This window comes from Saccopteryx bilineata, chromosome 3 (assembly GCF_036850765.1).
Source record: "Saccopteryx bilineata isolate mSacBil1 chromosome 3, mSacBil1_pri_phased_curated, whole genome shotgun sequence".
Taxonomy (NCBI): Eukaryota; Metazoa; Chordata; class Mammalia; order Chiroptera; family Emballonuridae; genus Saccopteryx; species Saccopteryx bilineata.
The window spans coordinates 165563546-165580758 of record NC_089492.1 but is presented as its reverse complement, the minus strand read 5'-3'; the positions used below and the strand labels follow the sequence as shown (position 1 = coordinate 165580758).

General features: G+C 39.5%; 1 protein-coding gene across 3 annotated transcripts in view; it reads left to right on the top strand.

Annotated features, from left to right (window-relative positions):
• Positions 1–2614: 2614 nt before the first annotated feature.
• The window catches only part of CD101 (CD101 molecule), a 47595-nt gene continuing 32996 nt past the window's right edge, over positions 2615–17213 (top strand). For 2 of the 3 annotated variants that reach the window (XM_066268177.1, XM_066268175.1), the window contains exon 1: positions 2632–2702. In XM_066268177.1, coding sequence (XP_066124274.1) covers positions 2660–2702 — 43 coding nt within the window. In that variant the 5' untranslated portion in view covers positions 2632–2659. Of the gene's footprint in view, positions 2703–17213 lie in introns of all 3 variants that reach the window. The other variant, XM_066268176.1, reaches the window with a different exon arrangement.

The window sequence follows — 17213 nt, the reverse complement described above, 5'->3', positions numbered from 1 at the left end:
GAGCCATAAATTGGGTACCCAACACATGCTGCCTATTTATCTCTGGTGGTTTATTAAACTAGAGTATGAGTTCCTGGTGGGCAGGATCCATCTTCCCCTTCTTTTATCCCCCAAGCCTTTTTCCCATTGTCCCCAAATTAGATACTCTCTTTCCCTCCTTCAAATGTCCATATCTCTTTAATTGTATTTCTTCTAGGGGACCGCACCTAATTTCCTTTGTGTGATAGCTGGTCATGTTCTTATTTCCCTTTTCCTCACCTCCACGGTGCTCCACCATCACAAACAGAAGTTCCTAAGATCCGAAGCTCCACTTGAATTCCATGTGCATCTCTAGCACCTGGTAAGAGGCTGATCCCACAGCAGGTGCTCCAGTGAGTATTTGGCTACTTCTTCATCCATCTCTCCTCTGCTTTTAAGTGCCCTCATTCAGGCTCTCATCATTTTTCATACAGGAGACTGCAAAAAGCTTGTAACTGGCTTTGTCTCCCTTCCTCCTCTTTCAACCAGTTAGCAATATACAACATGGAATTCAGTTTAATGGCAAAATCTAACCAGACCATTCTCTTGCTAAAAAATTTACTCTCAACAGCTCCCCTTTTCTATGGATAAAAAGCCAAGCTCTTAGGTCTGGCATCCATGGCCAACTAGGGTCTGCCCAGCCTACCTCTCTAGTCCCCTATGCTTCATACATACTAGCCTCAAACTTGATTCCAACAGCAGGGTACAGCAATACCATTTATGCTAAACCATTTCTCCCCAACTGTATTGGCCCCTTCATCCCACATTGTCTCACCTGGCCCAGCCCAGCCCATCCTGCCTGTCCCTCCCACCCACAAACTTCCCCCTTGGTGCCAAGTTGATCATTGCACATTCAGTGTGGCATTCTGATTATCTAATGAAGTGAAAGTTTCCTGAGAACCAACACTGAATTGCTAACACCTTTGTAGATGCACAAGCTACCCCAGCAGTGCTAAAAATTTGTTGGATGAGTGGATTGAGCTAAGGACCCGCCTACAGTAGACCAGTTTGTTATTGACCTTTCTAAATGTAGGCTTGACCTAGGGCCGTGGTCGGCAAACTCATTAGTCAACAGAGCCAAATATCAACAGTACAACAATTGAAATTTCTTCTGAGAGCCAGATTTTTTAAATTTTATTTATTTTTTATTTACTTTATTTTTATTTATTTATTTATTACAGAGACAGAGAGTGAGTCAGAGAGAGGGATAGACAGGGACAGATAGAGAGGAACGGAGAGAAATGAGAAGCATCAATCATTAGTTTTTCATTGCGCGTTGCGACACCTTAGTTGTTCATTGATTGCTTTCTCATATGTGCCTTGACCGTGGGGCTGCAGCAGACTGAGTAGCCCCTTGCTGGAGCCAGCTACCTTGGGTTCAAGCTGGTGGGCTTTTGCCCAAACCAGATGAGCCCGTGCTCAAGTTGGCGACCTTGGGGTCTCGAACCTGGGTTCTCCGCATCCCAGTCCGATGCTCTATCCATTGCATCACCGCCTGATCAGGCGAGAGAGCCAGATTTTTTAAACTTAAACTATATAGGTAGGTACATTCCTTATTGAGGTAGCGCCTGCATGTGCTATTTTGTGGAAGAGCCACAGTCAAGCGGCCAAAGAGCCGCATGTGGCTCGTGAACTGCAGTTTGCTGACCAGGGACCTAGGGGAACTAATGTCCTCAGTGAGCTGACTGACTCCTGTCTTCTAGAACTAGAGTAGGATAAAGTTGGCCAGAGTTTAGTGCCAACTATTAGGCGCTCCCCCACCATCCTAGTGCCCAGGCCCACACTAGGCAGAAGGAGATTCACTTAATTGCCCAATGAAAGTAGCTGACATTCACTGAGCACTTACCATGTACCAGATATTCTTGTAAGGGGTTTAAGTAAATGAGTTCATTCAATTCTCACAGCAATCTTAGGAGGTACACACTATGTTATAGATGAGGGCTAGAAAAGGCGAATTAACTTTTCTAAGATCATTCAGAAAAACTAATGATTGATGCTTCTCATCTCTCTCTGTTCCTGTCTGTCTGTCTATCTGTCCCTGTCTATCCCTCTCTCTGACTCACTCTCTCTATATAATAAATAAATAAATAAATAAATAAAATAAAGTAAATAAAAAATAAATAAAATTTAAAAAATCTGGCTCTCAGAAGAAATTTCAATTGTTGTACTGTTGATATTTGGCTCTGTTGACTAATGAGTTTGCCAACCACAGCCCTAGGTCAAGCCTACATTTAGAAAGGTCAATAACAAACTGGTCTACCTCCTGTCTTCTCCCAAGATGGGAGGGGAGCTCAGGGCTAAGAAAAGAATATTTCTGCTGGATTTTTTATTTATTCAGTTTACTTAAATTCCCTTGCGATTACCCATTGATGGGTTTTAGTCAGAATGAGACCTGTGTTTTCTTATTTTTATCTGTATAAACAAACACCCAGGAAGATAATTTTTTCACACCCAAATTGGAGCAGTTAGCAAAGAACCGTAATGCAACCAGTTTTGCTTTTGCAAGAAAGCTATCTCTGCTTCTCAGTGGGATGGAAACCACATTGCTTCCTCTTTGCCTTTGAAGTGAGAGCATAGCATTTGTCACTTGGTATATGAGCAACTGCAGTGACACCACCAGGAAAGGTCTCTCCTGGCCCCAATGGCACGGATCCCACATGTGGCATCTTTCCTTCTCTTTCTGAGTAAGTGTTACCATTCTGCATGTTTCTCTTGTCCCAGGGACTGTTGGGTGATAGAACAGGACAATTTGGTTTCTACAGGAAAAACTAGGCCACACTTCTCTGGTGTTGGCAGTGAATGATGGGAACCGTGGGGGAACTAGGAGAAATTTTAGTCAGTGTAACCAGGGCTGTGGCTACAGTATGAAAAGGGCCAAGGGGGCACTTAATAAACATTGCCTTGAGTTGAACTGGGCTTATGTTACAAGGGACATTGGGTAGTGTGAGAAAAGGATCAGATCTGGGGCATGACGGAGGGAGAAGTGGCCGAGAAGAAAATTACTAGGACCAGTTGCAGGGTGATCAGCCCACTGCACTGGCCCGGAAGGTATGGATGGCTAGGCGGACTGGTGGGAGACTTTGACTGTTGGCTGGTGTGTTCTTTTTTGTCCTGTTCAGTTGTCTGAGTGTGATTCTCGAGTGTATGTGCTCTGTGAACTTGGAGTGTGTGTTTGGCTTGTGTGTAGGAGGAAGCTGGGCTTATATTGAGCAAGTCAGACAATTGTAAAATCTTTGTTGTCGTTAGCAGGTTGGAAGGTCTGAGGGAAAGAAAGTAGTAGTCACGGTTCAAAAAGGAGAAATTGGAAGCTTTTCCTTAACCCATTTAAACAATGACCTAGGCTAGGTTCTATATTTATTTCTTCTAAATTCTGAGTCAGCCTCAACACTAATTTTGTATAGAACCACAGTTTTTATATGAAGAACACATAAATCAGAAAGTAACTTGAAAAAACTTATAGGCATCACAAATATTAAGGGGGAAATGAAGGAAATTAAGTGATAGCCAAGTAATCAGTTGCATTTCTAAAGGCAAGAGGAAGGTCCTTTCCTTTAGAAAATTTTAGCATATATTTCCAAATTTAATATAAATAAAATAAATTTGTTTTAATTTATTTATATTTTTAGTAAATATAAAGATTGATTAATCCTGTTATAATGTGTTGCTAGATGAGGTTAATGGCATGGGTAAATGAGCTCTCAGACTTAGCCCTTAGTTTGGGTAAGGGATCTGTCCCCCTACAACTAGACAACCTACAAATGAAAGCCATTAACATGGGAGGTTCCTGGGTGTAGGGAATGTCCTTGTCTTACTGAAACTGTATTCATGAAAAAATAAAACTCCACTAAATTATGAATAGAAGTTGCCGCAGCCTCCACACATGTAGGCTTTTGTATGTGTAACAAAAGGACTTGGTGTTGTGTTCCTCGCTCTCCTGGTAAGTTTCCTATCAGGTGGAATTATTTGAAGCTGCTGTTTTTGTGTATCAAAACTAGTCAAATATGAACCATTTTATATGGTTTAGGCTAATGGCTTCTATTCAAATACTACTGAAATGGCAAATTTGGCAATCAAAGTGACAATTTTGAGAAAAGCCAGTACCATCAAGGAATTATTTGTGTTTCAGAAGTATGGCTCCGATACAGTGTCTCATTGCCACGCTGTGTGCCCAGCAGTCACAGGACTCGGAGCTGCTGTGCCAGGGCATCTATTCCTCTGCCCATGAAAAGAGACAGCAATAGGACAGTTTTCCAATGTACTTCACTGTTTAGGAGGAGGGGACATATATACACGGTATCCCACAGAGGATATATTTATGTTTTAGAGTATGATCCCTATGCAGAGACATTACAAATTTTTTTCCATTCACTTGAGAGAGAAAGAGGAAGGGAGAGAGAGGGGTCAGGGAGAGAGAGAGAGAAGCATCAACTCATTTTTTTTTTACTTTGTTGTTCAATTTAGTTGTGTACTCATTGATTACTTCTTGTATGTGCCCTGACCTGGGGCGGGGGTGTCAAACCTGTGACCTCTGGTGCACCAGGTTGACACTTGATCCACTGGACCACCAGGCCAGGGCCGTAGACATTTGAATTGACCTCTTCAATCATTTCAATCATTCTTTTCCACCTCAAAAATACCTGTGAACCATCTACACTGTATCTTTTGCTTTTCTGAGAAAGCAGTACTATCTAAATCATGTTCTTGACCTGCTGCCTAAATTAGGACCTTACTCCATTCATCATCCTCTCTCTGGCTTCATTCATCTCTCCACAGCACTTGTGTCCATCCCAGCCCTCACTGCTGCTCCTTACCCAGATGCTCTTTCCAGCTGTCATCTTACTCTTCTCTTTCCCTTCTGCATGAAACTTCTTTAACCTTTTGAGTAGTACGAATGTTCATGTACATCTTTGTGCCCTCTGACCATCCAGAGTATGATTATACATGTGTAAGGCAACATTAAAGAAAGGCAAATGTATGTTCTTGTTTCCATAAATTGGTTAACAAAGAAACATGATTTTAAGTTAATAAAACTGTAACTGTAACTGATTTCATTTTTTGAAAAAAAAAAACTCACTCCCGGGAGTCAGTGAGTATGAAAAAAACTCACTACTCAAAGGGTTAAGAAAAATTTTTTTTTATTCATTGACTTTGGAGAGACAGAAAGGAAGAGAAAGATCAATTTATTGTTCCACTTATTTATGCATTCATTGGTTGATTCTTCTGTGTGCCCTGACCAGGGATCAAACCTGTAACCTTGGCTTATTGGGATGACTTTCTAATCAACTGAGCTACCCAGCCAAGGCTGCGTGAAATTTCTTGAAGTAGTTTATGCTTCCTGCATTGGCCTCAGACCCTTGAAACCTGATGCTTCTGCTTGATTGGAATCTCTTTCATAAAGATCTCCACTGAGCCTGACCAGGCAGTGGCGCAGTGGATAGAGGTTGGACTGGGATGCAGAGGACCCAGGTTCAAGACCTCGAGGTTGCCAGCTTGAGCGCGGGCTCATCTGGTTTGGGCAAAACTCACCAGCTTGGACCCAAGGTCGCTGGCTCCAGCAAGGGGTTAACTCGGTCTGCTGAAGGCCCATGGTCAAGGCACATATGAGAAAGCAATCAATGAACAACTAAGGTGTCGCAATGCGCAATGAGAAACTAATGATTGATGCTTCTCATCTCTTTGTTCCTGTCTGTCTGTTCCTGTCTATCCCTCTATCTGACTCTCTCTGTCTCTGTAAAAAAAATAAATTAAAAAAAAAAAAAAAGATCTCCACTGATGTCCTCATCATTAAACTGAAAGGACCTTCCTCTTGCCTTTAGAATTCTCAGCCTCTCAGCAGCATTTCTCAGAGCTGATGAGTCTTTTCTTTTTGGAACATTTTGCCTCCTTTGGTTTCCAAGCTGCTGTGTCCTGGCTGCCCACTCATCTCCCTAACTCTTCCTTCAATAGCTTTTGTTCCTCAGCTAACCCTCTACATAGAGAGATTTTCTAGTAGTCTCTCTTTAGCCCTCTTCCTTATATTTCCTAACACTCCCAATACTTATATGTAACTGGCTCAATCTGCCCAGTTACATAGCCCAGAACTCTCCCTGGGCTACAAACAACCATTTCCAGGAAGCCATGAAAAATAACGGAGACAGCCAGAAATGTGGCATTTGCAAATCTAGGTTCAAGTCTGGCTCAAACATTTATAAGGTTTGACATTCTAAATATAGAAAAATCACAGAGTTCTTGAAAGGATTAGAATATACATATTTTCAAATGGTCTGAAGACTTTGGAGCACAAATATGTATATTTAAATATTATTTTCTAATATTTGCTGAATATCCTTTATATTTATTTCATGATACTCAACTTTAGTATCCAAAATTAAATGCATTACCTTCTTCCTCACCGTGAACACACAATAGGAGCTCTTCCTGATATCCCTGTTTCTGTTAATGGTACCATCATTCCCCCAGTCATCCTCACAAAACCTGGGTGTCATCTTTGATTTCTTCCTACCTACTATCCCTCCATCCACCACTACTATCTCCAAGCATCTGAGACACTGGAAAACTGTAGATTTTATCACCATGGTACCTTTCAAACTGTAGTCCCTTTCTTTCCGTTCCTATTGCCTTCATTTCTCTCCTGGGCTACAATAATTGCCTTCTGTCTGTTTCTAATTTCCATCATGGTGCCCAAACCTGTCCGTTTAATTTTCCTAAGACCTTTCAAACACTCAGTGGATTCCCCATGGTCTAGACTCTAATCAATCAAATTCAAACATTTAATCATGAGAGTCAGGGCCTTCATGTTCTGGACCCAAATGTCCTACCCAGTCTTTTTTCTATTAATTTTCAGGTACCTCTTCCCCTAATCTCATTACTCCCTATTTCCTTTAATAAGTCTTTTGATTTCTACTCCTTCAGTCTCCATGAAGTCTCCTTACCTAAAAGACCCTGTCTCCTCACTTAAATTGTCATAATAATTTCAGTTCCCCAATGTCCATTTCTAATATTGTCTCTTTCACAAACCTGACCTATTTCCCTCCTTAAAAAATATAATATTGGCCCTGCTGGTTGGCTTAGTGGATGGAGGGTTGGCCTGGTGTGCAGACATCCCTGGTTCAATCCCTGGTCAGGGCATACATGAGAGGTGGCCATCTGCTTCTCTCCCCCATCTTCTCCCCCTTCTTTCTCTCTTCTCCTCTCACAGCCAGTGGCTCCATTGATTCGAGCGTCAGCCCTGGGCCCTGAGAACAACTCGGTTGGTTCATGTATCAGCCCCAGACAGGGGTTGCTGGGTGGATCCTGCCAGTTGGGGTGCATGTGGGAGTCTGTCTCACTCTCTCCCCTCTTCTCACTTAAAAAAAAAAAAAAAAAAAATATATATATATATATATATATATATATATATATATATATATATATATATATATAATCTCTCCTTCCTTTAACTTCCTCAAAGCATTTTTATCATATTCTATGAGGACTATTAACCTCCTTGACAAAATTATAAAATTTAGAAGTCAGAGACTATCTTAAACTCATCTTTGTATCTTGGTTTCTGAAGCATCAGAAATATTATAGGTGGTTGAATAAATATTTATTGAATTGGCAAATAAAGCAGTAGAAAATGAAATTCAAGTTTTCACAATAAAATGTTTCAAATGTGGTACCTATCTCTGAAAAGTCATAGAAAATGTTATTGAAGTGTTGCCTGGCTACCAAAAATAACATAGTAGAAACATGCCCTGATATAAACAGGTTAGTGGTACCTCAGAAACCATATTTTTTAAAGGCATTTTTATTGTGAAATGTAACACAAAAGAAAAGTTAATAAAACATAAGTGTACCATTGAACAAAGAAGTAAGAAGTAAAAACCATGTGATTACTACCCAGGTAGAAATAGATAGAACATTGCTTGGACTCTAGAAGCACCACTTTTCCTGCCATGAGCCCCGTTCAGATCACAACCTACCCCCCACACAGTCACTTTTCTGACTTTCATGATAACCACTTCCTGGCTTTAAAAAAAAAAAATTCACCCTTGTGTTTGCATCACTAAACAATATAGTGTAGCATTGCCTGTTTTAAAACTGTAAAGAGTAGGATCATCCTCTATAGTCAAAAAGATTCAAACATATTTTGCAGCTTTGATTAAACATAGTTATTCATATTATTGCAACTGGTTGCATTTATCCACTTTCATTTTTGTATACTATTCCAGTTTAGGAGTATGCTGAGTTCATCTATTCTACTATTGATGGACATTGGGTAGTCTGTAGTTTGGGGCTCTAACGAGCAGTATAGCCGTGGGTGTCCTTCCACGGGGTGCCTGGTGCACCGAGCACACATCTCTCAAAGACATATGTCTCAGACTGGCTGGCATTGCTGAAAATGTTTTCAGTTGCTTCTGTAGTATAATATTTTTGGGTAAGTAACAACTTAAAATGTTCTTAGATGGATTTGACTTCTATTTCTAGGTATAATGTAAATATAAAATAAATATAAAATTGGGATCTATGAATAAATTAGTGTCTTTTAAATTATTGCTGGAAATGTGTGTGGTTGGGTGATTGGTTGGTTGGATGTATGTTTTCTGGTTTGCATTAAACACACACAACACATGCAGTTTTTAGTTGACTATATCAGGGGCCTGCTTACCCTTTCTGTTCACTTTTGTAGGCCCCCTTTTACCAAAGTGTTTTTCTTCCAAAATGTCTATACTCAGCCTTGTCACGATCCCTGTAATGTCATTTTTCCTTTCTCTCATGTTTTCCTCAGTCTCCTTTACTCTTTGTCCTGTAGAGTCACACAGTTCAGAGGTGTTCTGCTTCTTCCATATCATCTCATGAACCCCAGTCAGCTAATTCCTTCAAACCAGCTCACCCAACCTGTGACCTCTTCTTGTGTCTCTCCACCTCATCATCCCCTTCCATGGGCCCTCAGCCCTAGCAAAAGGTCTCATTCACCCTTGTGGCATCTCTGTCATCTCTTCTTGGTTCTTTCGATAACACAAACTAACCTTTAATATAATAAATAAACACATTTTAATTTCTGCTAAATGCTTGATTTTGAAAATGTGTATATCAGGGGAAATGTTTCTGTTGGTGGTGAAATTGCACCAGAGCGTTATCAGCAGTTAGACTTCAGTTCAGCAAACTCAGTGCTTGAGCTCTGGCTGAGAAAGAATTCAGAGGCAAGACTCAAACTGTAAGAGAAAGTGTATTTAGAAAGTCAGAAAGGTAGAAATGAGCCATGGAAGAAAGGGGCTCAGGAAACAAGTTACAGAGGCAAAAGAAGGGCTCTTGGAGCTTAGAGGAGAGAGAGAAGGAGGGAGAGAGAGAGAGAGAGAGATACATAGGCATACTCCAGAAAAAGAGAGAGACCTGCTAGGTCCTGCATCCTAAGGGCTTTTAAGGGTAGGGATTTTAGGGGAGGTCCCAAGGAGGGTTTTAATAGAATATTCATCAGCTTCCCAGGTGTGCTCTTTCAGGGTCCTGGTTTCCACTGATTGGTCAGCGCTAGGGTAGGGGGGTCATCAGTCACCCCCTCTGTTCCTGATGTCAGCTGAGATGTGTGGAGTCACTGGCCTGGCCTAGCTGTTTTTCTGGGCCTGGAGCTGAAGCACAGCTGAGGCCTAGATATTCTCTCTGAGGTTTAATGCTTTCAAGAAGTGGTCTTGTGGCCCTGGCCAGTTGGCTCAGCGGTAGAGGTCGGCCTGGCGTGCGGGGCACCCGGGTTCGATTCCCGGCCAGGGCACACAGGAGAAGTGCCCATCTGCTTCTCCACCCCTCCCCCTCTCCTTCCTCTCTATCTCTCTCTTCCCCTCCAGCAGTGAGGCTCCATTGGAGCAAAGATGGCCTGGGCGCTAGGGATGGCTCCTTGGCCTCTGCCCCAGGCGCTAGAGTGGCTCTGGTTGCAGCAGAGCGACACCCCGGAGGGGCAGAGCATTGCCCCCTGGTGGGCAGAGCACCGCCCCCTGGTGGGCGTGCCGGGTAGATCCCTGTCGGGCGCATGCGGGAGTCTGTCTGACTGTCTCTCCCCATTTCCAGCTTCAGAAAAATACAAAATAAATAAATAAATAAATAAATAAGTGGTCTTGTAAAGGTTGAATCATGCTATTCTCTGGCCCCTGGTCCTCCTCTAAGGGGGGGGGTTCTACCACATGACTAATAATATGAAAGGTCAGGGGCTAGACCACTTGAGGAGAAATATACTAGGGGAGGAAAGGTCATCCTGGGGGCAAGGTCCCACCTTACAATTATTTGTTGCTGGGCACCTGTGCTATCCACCCTGGTGACCTAGCCTATCATTCCTACTCTGCTCATGTCTGCCTACTACATTATCATTTACTAATGCTTTCCCCTTTAAATCTAATACATGAGCTTTGTCCCAACAGGAAACATTCCATAGTGGTACCAACTGAAAATCTGGAGTAAGGAACTAAAATCAATTCTGGTTCCAGATCCGGCTGGACTTGACAGCCATCTTTATGAAGCTTTTCTTTTTTTTTTTTTTCTTTTATTAATTTTACTAGGGTAACATCAATAAATCAGGGTACATATGTTCAAAGAAAACATGTCCAGGTTATCTTGTCAATCAATTATGTTGCATACCCATCACCCAAAGTCAGATTGTCCTCCGTCACCTTCTATCTAGTTTTCTTTGTGCCCCCCCCCCCCCCCACGTAACCACCACACTCATCAATGTCTCTTAGTCTCGCTTTTATGTCCCACCTACATATGGAATAATGCAGTTCCTGGATTTTTCTGATTTACTTATTTCACTTTGTATAATGTTATCAAGATCCCACCATTTTGCTGTAAATGATCCGATGTCATCATTTCTTATGGCTGAGTAGTATTCCATAGTGTATATGTGCCACATCTTCTTTATCCAGTCATTTATTGAAGGGCTTTTTGGTGGTTTTCATGTCCTGGCCACTGTGAACAATCCTGCAGTGAACATGGGGGCTGCATGTGTCTTTACGTATCAATGTTTCTGAGTTTTGGGGGTATATACCCAGTAGAGGGATTGCTGGGTCATAAGGTAGTTCTATTTTCAGTCTTTTGAGGAACCACCATACTTTCTTCCATAATGGTTGTACTACTTTACATTCCCACCAACAGTGAATGAGGGTTCCTTTTTCTCCACAGCCTCTCCAACATTTGCTATTACCTGTCTTGTTAATAATAGCTAATCTAATAGGTGTGAGGTGGTATCTCATTGCAGTTTTGATTTGCATTTCTCTAATAACTAAAGAAGATGAGCATCTTTTCATATATCTGTTGGCCATTTGTATTTCTTCCTGGGAGAAGTGTCTGTTCATGTCCTCTTCCCATTTTTTTATTGGATTGTTTGTTGGTTTGTTGTTGAGTTCTATGAGTTCTTTGTATATTTTGGATATTAGGCCCTTATCTGAGCAGTTGTTTGAAAATATCATTTCCCATTTAGTTGGCTGTCTGTTTATTTTGTTGTCAGTTTCTCTTGCTGAGCAAAAACTACTTAGTCTGATGTAGTCCCATTCATTAATTTTTGCCTTCACTTCTCTTGCCTTTGGAGTCAAATTCATAAAATGCTCTTTAAACCAAGGTCATTGAGTTTAGAACCTATGTCTTCTTCTATGTACTTTATTGTTTCAGGTCTTATATTTAGATCTTTGATCCATTTTGAATTAATTTTAGTACAAGGGGACAACTGTAGTCCAGTTTCATTCTTTTGCATGTGGGGCTTTCCAGTTTTTCCAGCACCATTTGTTGAAGAGGCTTTCTTTTCTCCATTGTGTGTTGTTGGCCCCTTTATCAAAAATTATTTGACCATATATATGTGGTTTTATTTCTGGGCTTTCTATTCTGTTCCATTGGTCTGAGTGTCTATTTTTCTGCCAATACCATGCTGTTTTATTGTCGTGGCCCTATAATATAGTTTGAAGTCAGGTATTGTAATGCCCCCAGCTTCATTCTTTTTCTTTAGGATTGCTTTGGCTATTTGGGGTTTTTTATAGTTCCATATAAATCTGATGAGTTTTTGTTCCATTTCTTTAAAAAATGTCATTGGAATTTTGATGGGAATTGCATTAAATTTGTATATTGCTTTGGGTAATATGGCCATCTTGATTATATTTATTCTTCCTAACCAAGAACAAGGAATATTCTTCCATCTCATTGTATCTTTTTCGATTTCCCTTAACAATGGTTTGTAGTTTTCATTATATAAGTCCTTTACATTCTTTGTTATGTTTAGTCCTATTTTTTGTTGTTGTTGTTGCAATCGTGAAGGGGATTATTTTTTTTAGTTCGTTCTCAAATGTTTCATTGTTGGCATATAGAAAGGCTATGGACTTTTGTATGTTAATTTTGTATCCTGCGACCTTACTGTATTGGCTTATTGTTTCTAGTAGTCTTTTTGTGGATTCTTTGGGGTTTTTGAAGTATAGGATCATATCATCTGCAAAAAGTGATCCCTTTACTTCTTCTTTTCTGATATGGATGCCTTTGTCTTGTCTGATTGCTCTGGCTAGAACCTCTAGTACCACATTAAATAAGAGTGGAGAGAGTGGACAACCCTGTCTTGTTCCTGATTTAAGGGGGAAAGCCTTCAGTTTTGTGCCATTTAATATGATGTTAGCTGATGGTTTATCATATATGGCCTTTATCGTGTTGAGATATTTTCCTTCTTTCCCATTTTGTTGAGAGTCTTAAACATAAAATTGTGTTGTATTTTATCAAATGCCTTTTCTGCATCTATTGATAAGATCATGTGGTTTTTGTTCTTTGTTTTGTTGATATGGTGTATTACGTTAACCGTTTTATGTATGTTGAACCATCCTTGAGATTCTGGGATGTATCCCACTTGATCAGGATGTATTATTTTTTAATATGTTGTTGTATTCCATTCGCTAGTATTTTGTTTAGTATTTTAGCATCTGTATTCATTAGAGATATTGGTCTGTAGTTTTCTTTTTTTGTGCCATCCTTGCCTGGTTTCGGTATGAGGGTTATGTTGGCCTCATAAAATATGTTTGGAAGTATTGCTTCTTCTTCAATTTTTTGGAAGACTTTCAGTAGAATAGGAACCAAGTCTTCTTTGAATGTTTGATAAAATTCGCTGGTATAGCCATCTAGGCCTGGACTATTATTTTTGGGGAGGTTTTTAATAGTTTTTTCTATTCTCTACTAATAGGTCTGTTTAGGCTTTCTGCTTCTTCTTGACTCAGTCTAGGAAGGTTGTATTGTTCTAGGAATTTATCCATTTCTTCTAGATTGTTGAATTTAGTGGCATAAAGTTTTTCATAGTATTCCACAATAATTCTTTGTATATCTACGTGTCCGTGGTGATTTCTCCTCTTTCATTTTGGATTTTGTTTATATGAGTTCTTTCTCTTTTTTCCTTGGTAAGTCTTGCCAAGGGTTTGTCAATTTTGTTGATCTTTTCAAAGAACCAGCTCCTTGTTCTATTAATTTTTTCTATAATTTTTCTGTTCTCTATTTCATTTATTTATGCTCTGATTTTTATTATCTCCTTTCTTCAGCTGGCTTTGGGTTGTCTTTGTTCTTCTTTTTCCAGTTCCTTAAGGTGTGAAGTTAAGTAGTTCACTTGGGCTCTCTTGTTTGTTCATATGGGCCTGAAGTGATATGAACTTCCCTCTTATCACCGCTTTTGTTGCATCCCATAGATTCTGCTATGTTGTATTATTATTTTCCTTTGTCTGTATATATCTTTTGATCTCTGCACTTATTTCTTCTTTGACTCATTCATTTTTTTAAAGTATGTTGTTTAGTTTTCACATTTTTGTGGAGTTTTTTTCCTCTTTTTTGCAGTTGAATTCTAGTTTCAAGGTTTTATGATCAGAAAATATGCTTGGTACAACTTCGATTTTTCTGAATTTGCTGATGTTGTTTTTGTGGCCCAACATATGGTCAATTCTTGAGAATGATCCATGTACACTGAAGAAAAATGTATACTCTGTCACTTTGGGGTGAAATGTTCTGTAGATGTCTATCATATCCAGGTGCTCTAGTGTTTTATTTAAGGACAATATATCTTTACTGAGTCTCTGTTTGGATGACCAATCTAGAGCCATCAACAGTGTATTGAAGTCTCCAAGTATGATTGTATTTTTGTCAGTTTTTGTTTTAAGGTCATATATTTTGGTGCTCCTTGGTTTGGTGCATATATATTAAGAATTATTATGTCTTCTTGTTTCAGTGTCCCCTTAATCATTATGAAATGACCATTTTTGTCTCTGAGTACTTTTGCTGTCTTGTAGTAGCATTATCAGATATGAGTATTGCTACGCCTGCTTTTTTTTTGGTTGTTATTTGCTTGGAGTATTGTTTTCCAGACTTTTACTTTGAATTTGTTTTTATCCTTGTTGCTTAGATGAGTTTCTTGTAGGCAGCATACAGTTGGATTTTCTTTTTTAATCCATTCTGCTACTCTGTGCCTTTTTATTGGTGAGTTTAATCCGTTTACATTTAATGTAATCATTGACACTTGTGAGTTCCCTATTGCCATTTTATACATTGCTTTCTGTTAGTTTTGTGTCTTGTTTGATCCTTCTCTTTTGTTTTTTTATCTTTTGTTTTTGTTTGGTTGTATTCCATACATCTTTCCTCTGTTGCTATCTTTTTTAAATCATGTGCTTCTGTGGTGGTTTTTTTCAATGGTGGTTACCATTAAGTAATGAAAAGGCTTTCTACCCTGTTCATTGTAGTGCACTATCTTGTGAGTACTTTTGCACTCCATTTTCCTTTGCTACTGTTTATCTCCCTTCTCCCCCCCCCCCCTTTTTTTGTTGTCACAGTTTAAATTTGGTTTTATTGTGTTCTTGGTGGAGCTTTTACTTGTAGTTTTGGGTTTTTTTGTTCTTTGTATCTGGTTGGAGAACCCCCTTTAGTAATTCCTGGAGTGGGGGTTTTCTGATGATAAATTTCCTCATCTTTTCTGTATCTGTGAATGTTTTTATTTCTCCTTCGTATTTGAGGATAGCTTTGATGGGTATAGTATTCGTGGCTGAAAGTTCCTCTCTTTCAGGGCTTTAAATATTGGGGTCCACTCTCTTCTAGCTTGTAGAGTTTCTGTTGAGAAATTTGATGATAATCTAATGGGCCTTCCTTTATATGTTGTATTCTTGTTTTCCTGGCTGCCTTGAGAATTTTTTCTTTGTCGTTGGTTTGTGCCAATTTCATTATGATGTGCCTTGGAGTAGGTTTGTTGGGGTTAAGAAAACTCAGAGTTCTGTTTGCTTCCTGAATTTGAGGCTTTCATTCCAGAGGCTTGAGAAGTTCTCATCTATTATTTGTTTGAATATGTTCTCCATTCCATTTTCTCTATCTTCTTCCTCTGATATACCTATTATTCTTATGTTATTCTTTTTGATGGAGTCAGAAAATTCCTGTAGGGCTATCTCATTTTTTTTTTAATTTTTGAGTCTCTTTTTTCTTCTCTCTGTTGTGCCTCAAGTTGCTTGTCTTCTATTTCACTAATCCTACCTTCTATCTGGCCTATTCTATTAGCTAAGCTTGTTACCTCATTTTTTAGCTTGTGAATTGAGTTTTTCATCTCTGATTTGTTTTTATAGTTTCAATTTCCTTGGTAATATATTCTTTGTGTTCATTGAGTTGTTTTCTGAGCTCCCTAAATTGCCTTTCTGTGTTTTCTTGTATATCTCTGAGTATTTTTAGGATTTCTATTTTAAATTCTCTGTCATTTAGCTCCAAGGTTTCCAATATATTAAATTTTTTCTCCATAGATTTTTCCTCATCTATCTGTGTTACCTCTCTTTCTTTTGTATCCATGATATTCTATTTCATTTTTCTTAATGGCATCTGAGGGCAGTTTTGTTGATAGTATTAATGAAAATTAATAAAGAATAAAAAGTTAAAAAAATAAAAAAGAATTAAAAATTTTTTTTTAAATTTATCCCCCCCTCTTTTTTTCCTCTCCTCTCCCCTCCTTCTTGAGAAAATTTTGTGGTGAACTCTGAATTATATTGTGTTAAATAGAACAAACAATACCTATAATGGAGGGCCTGAGTTGGGGAGAAGTAATAAAGGGGCAAAAAAGGGAGTATGGACCCACAAAATGCAAAAAGGAAAAAATTTGGGTCAAGAATAAAATGATTTGCTTTTAGGTGTTGGTTGACTAAGAGATATGATGAGAGAAATAAGAGGGAAACAGGAAAAAGGGGGGAAAAATTTAAAAATTACTATTGTATTTAGTGAAACAAGAATTAGATAAAATGGAGAGCCGGGGTTGGGAGCACTGCTAGTGAGTTAAAAAAGCAAAGTACTTTGCTGCTGCCTCTGCCTGGAGAGTAAGAACCTCTAAGCACCACAAACATAAATTTGAGTCCCAGATAAGATAATTTGTTCATTATTGAGGATTGAATGAAAGGAGACTTAAAGGAGAAAGGAAGAAACTAATATAGAGGGAGAAAAGAAAGAAAAAAAAAGAGGGAACCACTAAAAGAAGAAAAAAGAATAAAAGTAGAGAGAGAGAGAGAGAGTTAAGGGTTTTGGAGTACAACCTTCATAGAGAGAAAGGAAGAAGAAAGAAAAGATAATGGGAGATGTAACACTTATAAGTAGTGTAGTTCAAGGAGAGGAGAGAGTAAGACTGGCAGAGAATTAGATGACCAAATTGGAAGAGGAAGAAAATAATCAAGACATGAAGATAAGGGAAACAAACAAACATATATAATAAAATGGGAAAGGTTATAAAGACTGTGGATTATTCTTGATTTTGAGAGGTTATCTTTTTGCTTTTTCTTTTCTCTCTCTCTCCCTGGTCGGTGACTCTGTACCCCGAGTTCTGCCCCTGTGGCACGCTTAGGTAGAGGTTTGCAGTTGATAAGTCTCTATGGCGATGTCATATATTGGTCTTCAGTCTCATTGGCAGTTGAGGCTCATTAGCATTTGTAGGCTCCGACAGTGAGAGAGTCCGTGTTCCCGGAGCCTCTCTCCTAGTCTTTCCTTCCCGAATTAGTAGCCTGATGATCCAGCTATGGGGTTGCTGCTGCCTCTGCCTGGAGAGTAAGAGGCTCAAAGAGCTGGCAAATCCCCACTGTATTCCCACTCCGCACAGGGCTCTGGGTAAGGCTCAAACAGTCAGAGCTGCTAGCATAATCAGGCAGGGCTTCCACCCACACAAAGACCTCTGACTCTGCCCCTCTGTCTGGTAACACGGGCGGGCGCCCACTCCC